Source organism: Mobula hypostoma, chromosome 9, assembly GCF_963921235.1.
Source record: "Mobula hypostoma chromosome 9, sMobHyp1.1, whole genome shotgun sequence".
Classification (NCBI taxonomy): domain Eukaryota; kingdom Metazoa; phylum Chordata; class Chondrichthyes; order Myliobatiformes; family Myliobatidae; genus Mobula; species Mobula hypostoma.
Window position 1 is genome coordinate 3,895,310 of NC_086105.1, and position 15,406 is coordinate 3,910,715.

Here is a 15,406-nt window from a genome sequence, read left to right on the forward strand (position 1 = left end):
GCCTCCAGTTATCGGTGAAGAGGAATTCTACAGCTTTACCACCCTCTGGCAAAAGAAATTCCTCCTCCTCACTGTTCTAGAGGGTCATACTTCTGTTCTGAATCTGTGTGCTCTGGTCCTAGGACACCCCCCCCCCCCACTATAGGAAAAAGCCCTTTCCATATCCACTCCATCTAGGCATTATAATGTTCAATAGGTTTTATTAAGATTGCTCCCCCCCCCCACCCCATTCTCCTAAAGTTCAGTGAGTACAGGCCAAGAGCCATCAAATGTCACCAGAACAGTAACCCTTTCACTGCCTGAATAATTCTCATGAACCTCCTCTTGACTCTTTCCAATGCCAGCCCACTCTTTCTTAGAAAAGGGCCCAATACAGTTTGTAAACTTCCGTAAGATGGCAGCGCACCTGAACACAGCAGCCTCCCAGCGGCCTACAAAAGGTGCTTTTCTTTTGTAATTGTTTTTTATATAAATAATCACAAGACAATTTTACTCCAAGACCATCGGGTACTGCAGCCTACTCCATCGGTGAGCTGCTGGTTGATTGGAGGAGCTGGACTGGTGTCAGCAGTGGGGCTGGCTGGGACGTAGGAGAGGCTGACCTGGCTGCAGACTAAGGTTGCCAACGTTCTCACTCCCAAATAAGGGACAAAAGTAACAGTCAAATACAGGACACTTGTGTTTACCCGGAGAAAGACTACCATGACCATGAAGCCTTGCGTGGGCACCTGTGACGTGTGCACGCGTGTATGTGCCGATCTTTTCTCTACAAATCGGTTTTGGCTAAATCTTCCCGATTCTGTTAAGTGAAACTACACTGTACATACATTATTTCTACTTTATATAGGCTGTGTATTTATCATATCGTTCCTGCTTTTACTATATGTTAGTGTTATTTTAGGTTGTGTGTGTTATTTGGTATGATTTGGTAGGTTATTTTTTGGGTCTGGGAACGCTCAAAAATTTTTCCCATATAAATTAATGGTAATTGCTTCTTCGCTTTACGCCATTTCGGCTTATGAACGGTTTCATAGCAACGCTCTACCTTAGCGGGGGAAATATGGGACAACGCTGGTCCCGTATGGGACAAACCAATTTAGCCCAACATATGGGATGTCCCGGTTAATATGGGACAGTTGGCAACCCTACTGCAGACCGTATTGCTGCCAACTACTCAGATGTTTTGAAGTTGGTGCAGTATAACCATGGGAGATTGCCTCTGACATTTCACTTGCAACTGTAAGATGCTGTTGGACAGTGATAACGCAGGTTGCCGCAGGCCTGTTACTCTTGTCCGGTGGTGGGACAGACAACATGGGAGCTGTGTAGCCTTGGTTGTAACAAAGACTAGGCCCCAAGCCTCAGGCTTGGCTGCGGCTGCAGACCAGGTGAGGTGACTCGGAAACGTTACAACATGGCGTCTGTGCTGAGCTGGGACATGGCCTCTCCCATCGGAGCTGCCCTCATGTTCAAGCCACAGAATGACGGGTTGGATTGAATGAATCTGCACACTGCCAGGAGACTGTACTACTGATTGCAGGACATTGTTGCTCAGGATCTTGGATTATACGTTTCCTTTCTCTCAAGAGAAGGTGCTCTTTTGCGCCTGTTTTGAATTATGTTACTTGCTATTTTTAATGTTTTGCATCCTAGCCTGAGAAGAAAGCTGTCTCGTTCAGCTGTATCAATGTATGGTTTGAATGATAATTAAACTTGATTTGAAAACTACTCACAATGCTCCAAGTTAGGTCTCACCTGTGCCTTATTAAGCCTCAACATAATATTCTTGCTCTAATATTCTAGTTCTCCGAATGCTAACATTGCATTTGCCTTCCTTACCACCAACTCACCTGCTTCATCAACACTACCTGCCCCTCCACCTATCTTTGTATCATCTGCAAATCTGGCCACAAAACCATCAATTCTGTCATCCAAAACATTGACAAATAACATTTAAAAAGTCCCAACACAGCCCCTGCACACAACACCACTAGTCACTGACAGCCAACCAGGAAATTCCCTCCCCCTACTAGTCAGCCAATGCTCTATCCGTGCTAGTGTCTTTCCTGTAGTACCATGGGCTCTCATCTTGTAAAGCAGCCTCATGTGCAGCATCTTGACAAAAACCTTCTGAAAATCAAAGTACACAGCATCCATCGATTCTCCTTTGTCTATCCAGCTTGTTACTTCCTCAAAGAATTCCAACAGATTTTCCCTTAAGGAAACCATGCTGATTTTGGTCTACTTCATTAAATGCCTTCAAGTACCTGAGACCTCATCCTTAATAGAGGTGTACAAGATGATGAGAGGCATTGATCGTGTGGATAGTCGGAGGCTTTTTCCCCCAAGGCTGAAATGGCTAGCATGAAAGGCCACAGTTTTAAGGTGCTTGGAAGCAGGTACAGAGGAGATTTCAGGGGTAATTTAAAAAAAAAATGCAGAGTGGTGAGTACGTGGAATGGGCTGCCAGTGACGGTGGTGGAGGCAGATACAATAGGGTCTTTTTTTTTTTAAAAAAGAGACTCCAGGATAGGTACATGGAGCTCTGAAAAACAACTCTAGGTAATTTCTAATCTAAGGACATGCTTGGCACAGTTTTATGCGCTGAAGGGCCTGTATTGTGCTGTAGGTTTTCTATGTTTAATAATAGACTCCAGAATCTCCCTAGTTAGGTTAACTGGCCTATAATTTCCTTTTTCTTTTGCCTCCCACCATTCTTGAAGAGCAGAGTGACATTTGCAATCTTCTACCAAAATGATTCTAGAATATAGTAATCATTGAAAGATCATAACTAATGCCTTCAATTTCTTCAGCTACCTCTTTCAGAACCCTGGGTCCATCTGGTTCAGATGACATCTACCTTCAGAGCTTCCAGCTTCCTAAGCACCTTCTCCTTAGTAATAACAACTGCACTCACTTCTGCCCCCTGATATACTTGAATTTCTGACATACTGCTTGTCTCTCACAGTGAAGACTGACAAACTACTTAAGTGTGTCCACCATTTCTTTGCTCCCTCATTATTACATTTCCAGAGTCATTTCCCAGTAGTCCGATATCCACTCTCGCATATTCTTTACATACACACATTTGTGTGGATTTAAAATCTGGTTAATTTTCAATCAGCAGAACTTAATGAACATTTCCCCCCCCCACCCCCCATTGATGGAAGTGGGTGGTTTATGGAATCTAATGTCTTTCTTTTAATAAGCTCATCTGAGAAAGTGTTCAATAAATAGTTTAAAAAGTGTCAATTCAAATTTGTTAGATGGAAGCTTTGCGCTGTCATATTAAATACTTTTTGGCAAGAACCAGAACCACTCCTCGTCATGTCATTACTGGTCCAATCTTAATTTTAGTCAAAACAACCCCTTTATATAATCAGGTAACACCTAGCACCAAGGTTAACGGCACACAGTTCAAGAACAAAACCAAGATTTGTCAGAACTCAAGAAATCCTAACATCTCTGCTATATTTTAAAATAAAAGTTGAGGTCTTAGATTAATTTTTGATGCACCCACGATGAATCAGTTTGAGTCAATCTTCAAACAGAAAGGCAACAGGAAAAAGTGGTTTCAAAACCACGGAGATCAAGCTAGCCTAGCCCTCAGAGAAAAGGTCAACATGGAAAACATAAACTTGTGACAGATTTCACATAATTGGATTTCACTGCATCTTAAAACAGCCTAAGAAATTAATTTAGGAAACAATGCCCTTGATTTAGGATTACGCAAACCAAACTTCTAGCTAAAATGTCACAAGTCTATGCTTGATCATATGCCTTTAGAAGCCTGAACAAGAGAACATTATCTCTAGGTCGCATTGCATTTATGGGTGAATTTGCAACTGTCAGATTGGTGTGAAGTAGTTTCATATTTGCATATAGTGCTAACTGGGAATTGGTTTCACACTAAAACACGCAGTTACATAAATTCAGGTCATGGCTGGGTGTTCATTAGTACCAGAGTTTAGTTGAGCAAGTTCTGGACACAATCATGTTCTAGCAGGTCCAGTAAAAATTCTAAATTCAAAGTTCAATGTAAATGTGTTATTACATGAATCACCAAGATTCATTTTCTTGGAGGCATACTCAATAAATCCACAATAGAATAATAACAGAATTAATGAAAGCATTCAACCAGCGGGCAAAAGACAAAGAGTGATAATAAGTCATATATATCAAAAACATGAGATAAAGAGCCCTTAAAAGTGAGTCTATGGGTTGTGGGAACAGTTCAGTGATGAGACAAATGAAGTTGAGTGAAATTATCCCCACTGGTTCAAGAGTCCAATGGTTGAGGGGCAATACCTGTTCCTGAACCTGGTGGGGTGAATCTTGGGGATCCTGTACCTTCTTCCTGATGGCAGCAGCGAGAAGAGAGCACGCCCTGGGTGGTGGGGGTCCCCAGTGATGGATGCTGCTTTCCAGTGACAATGCTTTGGTGTAGATGTACTCAGAGGTGGGGAGGACTTGAGCCATGAACGACTGGAGCGTATCCACAACATCTGGTGGGATTTTCCATTCAAGGGCTTTGGTGTTTCTATACCAGGCTGTGATGCAACCAGTCAATATACTGTCCACCACATATCTACAGAATGTTGTCAAAGTTCACAATCTCCTAAGGAAGTAGAGGCGTGGCTATACTTTCTTCATAATGGCACTTGCATACTAGGCCCAGGACAGATCCTCTGAAATGACAACACCGGGGAATTTAAAGTTGCTGACTCTCTCCACATCTGATCGGCTCTTGGTTTCCTCCACCTGAAGTCAATAATCAGCTTCTTGGAGTTGCTGACATTGAGTAAGAGGATGGTGCTGTTGTGGAGTAGCAGAGTACAAAGAGCAGAATGATGGGAAACCATTATGAAACTGGGTGGCACTGTAGTGTAGTGGTTAGCTTAATGCTAACCATCAGCGGCAAGCTGTTTAATTCGGACTGTAAAGAGGTTGTACATTCTGTGCAGGTTTCCGCTGGGTGCTCTGGTTTCCTCCCACATTCCAAAGATGTAAAGGTGGGTAGGTTATTGGTAACACGGCTGTAATTGGGTAGCATAGTCACATTGGGTGGAGGGAGGGCCTGCTTCCGTACTGCATCTCTAAATAAAACAATGTAATACAAAACCTATCCAGATATGATCAGAGGTCTGTGGGAAAGCTGCCATGCCACTCAAACCTGCAATTATCTGTAAATTTACTCATTAGACCATCTACTCCCAATTCCAAAGATATACGGGTTAATGTTAGCAAGTTATGGACGTGCTACGCTGGCCTCAGAAGCGTGCCATTGACACAAATGACACATTTCATTGGATGTTTCGATGTACATGTGACAAGTAAAGCTAATCTTTATAAAAACTAATCCTAGTGTTCTTGGTTAACCACACGCCTCCTTTAAGGAAGCCAGCACAGAGGCAGAATTCGCAATGGAGAGGGAGTGTATAACTTGTCAAGTTTATGCTTTCGCTGTGAATGTTGTGTGTTTGACACTCCGAGCACGAGATGCTGCTGCGAGCGAGTTCATTGCACCTGTGCAGTGATGTGCTCGTGCGGGCACCTCAGCAGCAAAATGCTATTACAGCTCAGCTGGAGCCAGCGTTCATCTCCAACGTCACCTGAAAGGAGTTTCTGCAATGTGCGGATTTCCACAGTTTAAAGACATACCTGTTAGCAGGCTAATTAGTCATTGTAAGTTGTCCTGTAATTAGTCTAGGGTTAAGCAGGTGGGTTGCTGGTCTGTGCGGCTCGTCGAGCTGGAAGGGCCTATTCCATGCTGTGCCTCTAAATAAAAGGACAACAAACTTGACCTTGAACCTTTGCAAACATGGGATAGGAGTAATCTTGGATTGTCTAACTAGTCTAAAAGCAACCAAGAGCCGTCAACAGAAGCAACACACACAAAATACTGGAGGAACTCAGCAGGCCAGGCAGCATCTATGGAAAAGAGTACAGTCAACATTTCAGGCTGAGACCCTTCCTTCTCAGTCCTGATGAAGGGCCCCAGCCTGAATCATCACCTGTTTACTCTTTCCCATAGATGCTTCCTGGCCTGCTGAGTTCCTCCAGCATTTTGTGTGTGTTGCTGGATTTCCAGCATCTGCAGATTTTCCCTTGTTTTTGCCAAATCAATAGGAAGTCCTATAGAAAGGCCAATTTGTCTGTGATACAAGGGATTGTGGAATGGAATGCCTCCTCCTGATTGTTGAACTTGCATGTTGAGCCTGAATTCCTAATGTTCACAATCTCCATTTGTATCCCAGACTTCACCAGCTTCTTCTCCCATTCATATTTTGGCCCAAACCAGTTCCTGCAGGAAAACATTCCACATTGGTCCCACTGACTTGATTTAACAATCAAATTTATTTATCACATGTACACTGAAACATAGTGAAATACATTGGGTCTAGGTTTAACATGTCGATGCAGTTACAAAAAAAAGCACGATAGTAGGTACATTTCATTAGGAGTTGAGGAGATTTGGTGTGTCACCACAGACATTCGTAACTTTCTACAGCCGGACCGTGGAGAGCATTCTGACCAGTTGAATCACCATACGGTATGGGGGGGGGGGGTACCACTACACAGCATCAAAATAAGCCGCAGAAAGTTGTGAACTTCGTTAGCTCCATCACGGGCACCAGCCTCCCCAGCACCGAGGACATCATCAAGGAGAGATGCCTCTAAAAGGGGGCATCCATCAAGGATCCTCATCAGCCAGAGGTCCTCTCCCATTGCTACCATCAGGAGGAGGTAGAAAAGCCTGAAGGCACACACTCAGTATTCAGAAACAGCTTCTATATATATTATAATTCAGTTTTCATCATGTATTTCAATGTGGGGCTGCACATAACAAATTTCATGACACATGCCTGTGATATTCAACCCAATTCTGATTCTGCAGTAACAGCCAGCATCCAGAGGCGTGCTGGGGGCAGCCGGCAAGTGTTACCACACATTCCAGTACTAACATATCATGCCGCCAATGCTCGGCAGAACACAAGGAACAAACAACAGCAAAAACAAACCCTGATTTTCCCTCCCATCCACATTTTCCCCAAACCTCTAACCCCATGCAATACATTTTCATTAATATTTATTTTACACTTGCCCAAAGAGTCATAGAGCACTATAGTAACAGGCCCTTCATCCCATCTAGCTCATGCTGAACTGTTATTCTGCATATCATCAACACACAACTGGACCATATGCCTCCATATGCCTCCCATCCATGTACCCATCTAAACGCCTTTTAAATGTTGAAATCGAGCTCGCATGCACCACCTGTGCCAGCAGCTCGTTCCACTCTCACAGACCCTCTGAGTGAAGAAGTTTCCCGTCATGTCCCCCTTAAACTTTTCACCTTTCACCCTTAACCCAAGACCTCTAGTTGTAGTCCCACCCAACCTCAGTAGAAAAAAAAACTGCTTGCCTTTACCCTATCTATACCCCTCATAATTTTGAATACCTCTATCAAATATCTCTTCAATCTTCTATATTCCAAGGAATAAAGCCCTAATCTATTCAATCTTTCCTTATAAATCAGATCCTCCAGACCTGGCAACATCCTTGTAAATTTTCTCTTTCAACCTTACTTACATCTTTCCTGTAGGTAGGTGACCTAAACTGCACACAATACTCCAAATGAGGCCTCACCAATGTCTTTACAACTTCATAACATCCAAATAAAAAATAAGATTAGTTTTATCTTTAAAGATCAGCTTTGTGTGTCACATGTACATTGAAGCATAGTCTATTCTCTGGCTCTTCAACCATCTCCTCACTCAGACTTGCCCATCAGGTTCCTTCTGCAGCCTTTCACCTTTTCCGCCTGTCACCTCCCAGCTTCTTACATCATCCTCCTCTCCCTACACCCCTGTATTCACCTATCACCTCCCAGCTTCTTACATCATCCTCCTCTCCCTACACCCCTGTATTCACCTATCACTTTCAAGATCCTTCCCTTCCAGTCCTGATGAAGGATCTTGGCCCAAAATGTCCTCTCCATAGATGCTGCCTGACCTGCAGAGTTCCTCCAGCATTGTGTGTGCATTGCAGTGAAATGCACTGTTTGCATCAATGACTAACAGTGCGAGGACGTGCTGGGCAGCCCACAAGTATCAGCATGCTTCTGGCACCAACATAGCATACCCACAACTTACTAACTCTAACCCACGTCTTTGGAATGTGGGAGGAAACAGCAGCACCCGGAGGAAACCAGCGCAGTTATAGGGAGAAAGGACAAACTCCTTACAGACAGCAGCAGGAATTGAACCCGATTACTGGCAGCGTAAAGCGTTACGCTAACGGCTGCTCTACCTTGCCGTCCACATTCTTTGTCTCAGTAATAATCTGCAGCTTCCTGGGGTGCGGAATTCAGACTATTCATTACCCTTTGGATAAGGAAATCTCATCTCACTCCTCAATGGCCAACTCTTCATTCTGAGAAGGTGTTTCCTAGCTCCAGACACTCTAGTCAGAGAAGACAACTCTGCATCTACCCTCAGCTCCAAGTATGGCAGTGTGGATGATCCTGTTGTTCCACTCAGAGGCCAATGTGAGAGCATCCTCCAAGAGGGTGAACCTACGAAAAGCATCTGGCTGAATACTGAAGACTTGTGCTATTAACTGGCAGAAGTCCTTACTGACAACCTTCACCTCTAGCTTTGGCATTCTGAGGTACCACCTGCTTCGAGGGTACCACAGTAGCATTATAGTTGGTGTGATGCTATTAAAGCACGAGGCAGAGTTCAATTCTCTGGCATTCTCTGTATGTTCTTCCTGTGAACCCATGGGTTTCCTCCGGGTGCTCTGGTTTCCTCCCACAGACCAAAGACATACAGGTTAGCAGGTTAATTGGTCATTATAAATTGTCCTGTGACTAGACTAGTGTTAAGTCACTGAGCTGCATGAGCCAAAAGGCTGGATTTTAAATAAATAAGCAATAAATTTTTAAAAAGGCTTCAATTATGCTGGTGCCAAAGAAGAACGTGGTAACCTGCCTTAATGACTACCATCCAGTAGTATATACAGACACTGCGATAGATCGCTTTGAGAGGCTCATCATGAAATACATCAGCTCCTGCCCAAGGAGTGACTGGGGTCTGCTCTAAATTTGCCTACAAGCACAACAAGGTCAGCGGCAGATGCCATTTCATTCAATCGCAGGGCTCTGCAGAAAGTGGTGCGGACAGCCCAGCACATCTGTAGATGTGAACTTCCCACTACTCAGGACATTTACAGAGACAGGTGTGTAAAGAGGGCCTGAAGGATCATTGGGGACCCGAGTCACCCCAACCACGGTCTGTTCCAGCTGCTACCATCCGGGAGACGGTACCGCAGCATAAAAGCCAGGACCCACAGGCTCCGGGACAGCTTCTTCCACCAGGCCATCAGACTGATAAACTCATGTTGATACAATTGTATTTCGATGCTATATTGACTGTCCTGTTGTACATACTATTTATTACAAATTACTATAAATTGCACATTTGGAGATGTAACAAAGATTTTTACTCATGTGAAGGATGCAAGTAACAACTTCAATACTATTTGTGTTGTTTTGCACATTTTATTGATGGTCAATCACTGCTATTTATAGATTTTCATAAATTCTATTGCATTTCTTTTTTTCTGTAAATATCTGCAAGAAAATGGATCTCAAGATCATACATGGTACAATACAGGTACTTTGATAATAAATTTGACTTTGAACTTTGAAACAGGCCCTTTAGTCCATTAATACCCAAGATGGCACTGGTGAGACATGGCGACATTTTGTAGGCAGATAACAAAACCTCCAACTACTCTACTAAATATAATTATTCTGGACTACGATCACTGCAATCCAGAGCCTGTAATTTCCCTCTAGGGGTTGCTTTTGAACTGTCTGAACGACTGGGCATTTTTGCAGCATTCATCAAACTGGGCTCTCATGAATGCAGGTACGGGTGTGGTGGCCAGTGATGGAACTTTTTTTGGGTCAGGTTGAAACTTTGGGTCAGATTGAAGGAAAGGGGCCCGTCCCCCAGAGCAAAGGACAAACTGATGTTTAGCCGATTTAATTTGGTTCAGCACTTTAAAAGTTGAAGGTGCCAAGGGCGAAGGATGTTCAGCTCATTACTCTGAGGATTTACATGTTCGAGTGCTGGACTGACTGTGACTGTGGACTCTCTATTGGGGACTCTGCATTTCATGCTCTGAGTGTTGTTTGTTTATTCAATTTGATTATTTCCCCCCACACATTGGATATTTGATAATATTTGGCATGTGGGGATTTTTTTGTGGATTCCATTGTGTTTCTGTTTTGTTACTGTCTGTATGATGAATATGGTATACACACATTGAACTCTGTACCAACCTTTATTACCACCAAAATTACCCTGCCACACTCCCATGAACTCTCTCCAGATTCCCCCATCACCTACACAGCAGATCAGGGGGTAGATGAGATCAGACAGTTAACCCACTCATGCACAGACCCAGGGGAGGTTAGATCAGACAGTTATCCCACTCACCTACAGACCGGGAGTAGTTTAGAGCGGACAGTTAACCCACTCACCTACACCAGGGTAGCTCAGATCAGACAGTTAACCCACTCATGCACAGACCCAGGGGAGGTTAGATCAGACAGTTAACCCACTCGCCTACAGACTGGGGGTAGGTTAGAGTGGACAATTAACCCACTCACCTACAGACCAGGGGGTAGGTTAGAGTGGACAGTTAACCCACTCATGCACAGATCCAGGGTAGGTTAGAGTGGACAGTTAACCCACTCACCTACAGACCGGGGGTAGTTTAGAGCGGACAGTTAACCCACTCACCTACAGACTGGGGGTAGGTTAGAGCAGACAGTTAACCCACTCACCTACACCAGGGTAGCTCAGATCAGACAGTTAACTCACTCATGCACAGACCCAGGGGAGGTTAGATTGAACAGTTAACCCACTCACCTACAGACTGGGGGTAGGTTAGAGCGGACAGTTAACCCACTCACCTACAGACTGGGCGTAGTTTAGAGTGGACAGTTAACCCACTCACCTACAGACCGGGGGTAGTTTAGAGCGGACAGTTAACCCACTCACCTACAGACTGGGGGTAGGTTAGAGCAGACAGTTAACCCACTCACCTACACCAGGGTAGCTCAGATCAGACAGTTAACTCACTCATGCACAGACCCAGGGGAGGTTAGATCAGACAGTTAACCCACTCACCTACACCAGGATAGCTCAGATCAGACAGTTAACCCACTCATGCACAGACCCAGGGGAGGTTAGATTGAACAGTTAACCCACTCACCTACAGGTTAGAGCGGACAGTTAACCCACTCACCTACAGACTGGGCGTAGTTTAGAGTGGACAGTTAACCCACTCACCTACAGACTGGGGTGGGGGGGGGGAAGAGGTAGGTTGGACAGTTAACCCACCTACCTACAGAGCAGGGGTAGGTTAGAGCAGTTAGCCCACTCACCTATGGTGGGGGGGGGGAAAGAGGCGGGGGGGTGGGTGTGTGTGTGTGTGTGTGTGTGTGTGTGTGTGTGTGTCCCTCGCAGTTAACCCATCCACCCTCTGCTGGTCTGAGCAGCTCAGTGGGCACTAGGTAGCACAGTTGTCAATGTCATCCTCCTACAGCTCAGGACACCAGAGTTTGAAGGGTCAGAGCCGTCTCTATTTCCTGAGGAGACTGAGGTCCTTTAACACCTGCCGGACGATGCTGAGGATGTTCTACGAGTCTGTGGTGGCCAGTGCTATCATGTTTGCTGTTGTGTGCTGGGGCAGCAGGCTGAGGGTAGCAGACACCAGCAGAATCAACAAACTCATTCGTAAGGCCAGTGATGTTGTGGGGATGGAACTGGACTCTCTCACGGTGGTGTCTGAAAAGAGGATGCTGTCCAAGTTGCATGCCATCTTGGACAATGTCTCTCATCCACTACATAATGTACTGGTTGGACACAGGATTACATTCAGCCAGAGACTTAATCCTCCGAGATGCAACACAGAGCGTCATAGGAAGTCATTCCTGCCTGTGGCCATCAAACTTTACAACTCCTCCCTTGGAGGGTCAGACACCTTGAGCCAATAGGCTGGTCCTGGACTTATTTCCTGGCCTAATTTACATATTACTATTTAACTATTTATGGTTTTATTACTATTTAATTATTTATGGTGCAACTGTAATGAAAACCAATTTCCCCCGGGATCAATAAAGTATGACTATGACTATGAAATTCAAGTCCAGTGTACTTCGGAAGCAGGTGTGTATGTTCCTTCTCATACAGGTGTGGGTTTTCTCTGGGTGCTCCGGTTTCCTCCCACAGTCTAAAGTAGTACTGGTTGGTAGGTGGATTGGTCATTGCACATTGCGCTGTGACTGAGCTAGGATGAGATTTGTGGGTTGCTGGGCAGCACGGCCGAAGTGTAGGGAGGGTCTGTTCAGCAATGTATCTCCAAGACTCGTCACCCACCAACCCTCAGCTGATCTGAGCATCCAAAACCCACAGGCATTAGAAATAAACGTTTTCCAGAGATGCTGCATCATCTGCCCCAGGTTCCAGGAGACGTAGGAGCGGAATTAGGCCATTCAGCCCATCGAGTCTTCTCCGCCATTCCAGCACGGCCGATTTATTACCCCCTCAATCCCATTCTCTGGCCTTCTCCCCGTAACCTAGTGATTAATGCGGTATCGGTTGCTTCAAGCGTTTGCTGTTTTGATTTTCCGAGGATAATATAACAGCAAAAAAATCTCAGTCAAGACATTACCCATGCGATATTTGAACAGATATCTTTACAACGATATATATCGTTGCGCCAGTCTCATACTGGATACAGTTCAGTCATCGCCTCGCCTCCGTGTGCGCATGCTCGGAGCCGCTGGCTGCAGAGCATGTTTGTTACAAAGTTTAACCAGATTCTCAGGAGGCAGTCAAACACGGAATGGCAAAAACCGGGGATGATTGTGAGGAGAATTCCTTCACCGTCGGAACTTTGCCATCAGAGAGAGCGAGAACCACCCCCCGTCTCTTACAGATCCTTTCACTAAGTTCCAGAATTGGTGAGGGAGCTCTCCAAATTCTCCGTGATTTCATTAACGAGCGCGGGTGGGGGGCTGTTGTCTGTATCTTGTTTTACGGCAGTTGGCATCCAGCTTAATGGTGCATTACCGCTTGGGGGGCTGTTGGCGTGGGGAGGAGTTTATGAGGATCCCATTATGTATCACGGCGGAGCGCCCGGAGGATAGAGGAGACTTCATCGCAAAGGTGGGGAGAAAATGGACTCACCTGGTACGGGCTGGCACAGGACGAGCTCTAGGCACAGGAGACCGGCCCAGCCCTCGCTTCTTAACCCGAGGAAGGGCGACATGTCACTGGGCTAGCCGAGTTCTACTTCACTCCACTCCACTCCACTCCACTCTGCCACACGCCCGACTGCGGGGTGAGAGCACAGATTCAACCTCGGTCTCCTTACATCGAAACGAGCCCGCCTCCTGCGAGACGTGACCTAATTAACCTCATCGCGGCTGAGTTTGATAAGCGAATTCCTTGATTGGCCTTTTGAGTGGGACGCCCCGGTAATTATCGTCCTTTACCGCGTAAGGCTGGTTTGATTCGCGAACAGACCACGACAGATACACAAGAGATTCTGCAGATGCAGGAGATCGTGAGCAACGCACACAAAATGCTGGAGGAATTCAGCAGGTCGGGCAGCATCTATGGAGGGGAATGAACAGACGACGTTTCGGGCCGAAGCCTTTCATCAGGACTGGAACGCAAGGAGGTTGGGGAATAACCGTGCCAGTCCAGATGAAAGCTCTCAGTCCGACATCGCTGAGACATTTTCAGATCACAAACGAGAAAATCTGCAGATACTGGAAATCCAAGCAACACACGCAAAATGCTGGAGACATTTTCAATGTTTTGTTCACCAATTATGAAACCTTATATAGTGTTAAATTCCCAGTCGGAGTGGAGGGGCATTTGTTAGTTAAATAGAAATCAAAACGCAACCTGTTGTTGTCGCAAAACTAACATTAAGACGGACACAGGTAAATTAGTTTATTATTGTTATCTGTACCGAGGTACGGTGAAAGACTTGGATCTGCATGCCGTCAGTAGGTATCTCTGTGTATTGGGGTAGTGTAAGGTAAAACTTGGAGCGGCCTGGTTCAATTCTCTGTAAGGAGTTTGGACGTTCTCCCCGTGACCTCCCACACTCCAGAGAGGTACCAGTTAGAGAGCTAATGGGTGTAATTGTGTGACGTGAGTTCCCTGGGTCAGAGGGCCTGCACCATGCTGTATCTCTAAATGAAAGATAGAATGCAGTACAGACAGACAATAGGGGCAAGGGTCAACTTTATCACATGAATTGGGAATTTGGTATGTTGACATGACATGCAACAAAAAAAAAACATTCAACCATTACAAAGAACAAAATTATATAAAAATGAAGTTAGAAACATGGATATGGAATAAAATGTGCATAAATACATTAATACTAGCATGTATTTGCATGTAAATGGCATTATAAAATCTATAGTGAAACTACTGTCTTGACTATACCTCTTCCCACCCTGTCTCCTGTAACAATGCTGTTCCAGTTCTTTTGTATCCACCACATCTGTTCCCAGGATAAAGCTTTCCCTTCCAGGACATCAAAAATGTCCTCGTTCTTCAAGGAACAACATTCCCTTCCTTCACCATTGATGCTGACCTCACCTGCGTCTCCTCCATTTCTGGGACGTTGGCACTCACCCCATCTTCCCGCTGTCTTAACAGTGATAGCGTTCCTCTTGTCCTTGCCCACTGCCCCATGAGCCTCTGCATCCAACACACCATTCTCCACAACTTCAGTTTTCAATGAGATTGGGAATCAGAATTAAAATATTCGACACCACAGCACGTCTTTAGCTCCGCCCCCCCCCCAATTCTCCACTTTCCACAGGGAGTGCTTCCTCCACTAACCTTCCTCTTGACATACATTCCTGCAAGCAACAGAAATGTTACAGCTGCCCTGTCACCTTCTCCCTTACATCCATTCGGGGTCCCAAACAGTCCTCCCAGGTGAGGCAACATGTCTGCGAATCTGCTGGGGTTGTCTGTTGTGCCCAGTGCTCCCCATGGGGCCTTCTCCACATTGGCGAGACCCAATGTAAATTGGGGAACTGCTTTGATGAGCACCTCTGCTCCATCTGCCAAAAGCAGAACTTCCCAATGGCCAAATATTTTAATTCTGATTCCCATTCCCATTCCAATGTGTCAGTCCACGGCCTCCTCTTGTGTCACGATGAGGCCACTCCCAGGGCAGAGGAGCAAAACCTTATTTTCCGTCTGGGTAGCCTCCAACATGATGCCAACCTGGTAAGTTTTTTTCTCTCCTTCTTCCCTCTTCTATTCCCCACTCTGGCCTCTTCCCTCTT

The 15,406-nt window shown here is 45.3% G+C and overlaps 1 protein-coding gene across 2 annotated transcripts in view; it reads right to left on the reverse strand.

The window, feature by feature from the left end:
- tm7sf3 (transmembrane 7 superfamily member 3) overlaps positions 1 to 15,052 on the reverse strand; it is a 59,221-nt gene extending 44,169 nt beyond the window's left edge. For both annotated transcript variants that reach the window (XM_063057614.1, XM_063057613.1), the window contains exon 1: positions 13,272 to 15,052. Coding sequence is in view for 1 of the 2 variants with exons in the window: in XM_063057613.1 (XP_062913683.1) it covers positions 13,272 to 13,353 (82 nt within the window). In the remaining variant the exon portion in view is untranslated. The remainder of the gene's footprint in view (positions 1 to 13,271) is intronic.
- Between the last annotated feature and the right edge of the window lie 354 nt (positions 15,053 to 15,406).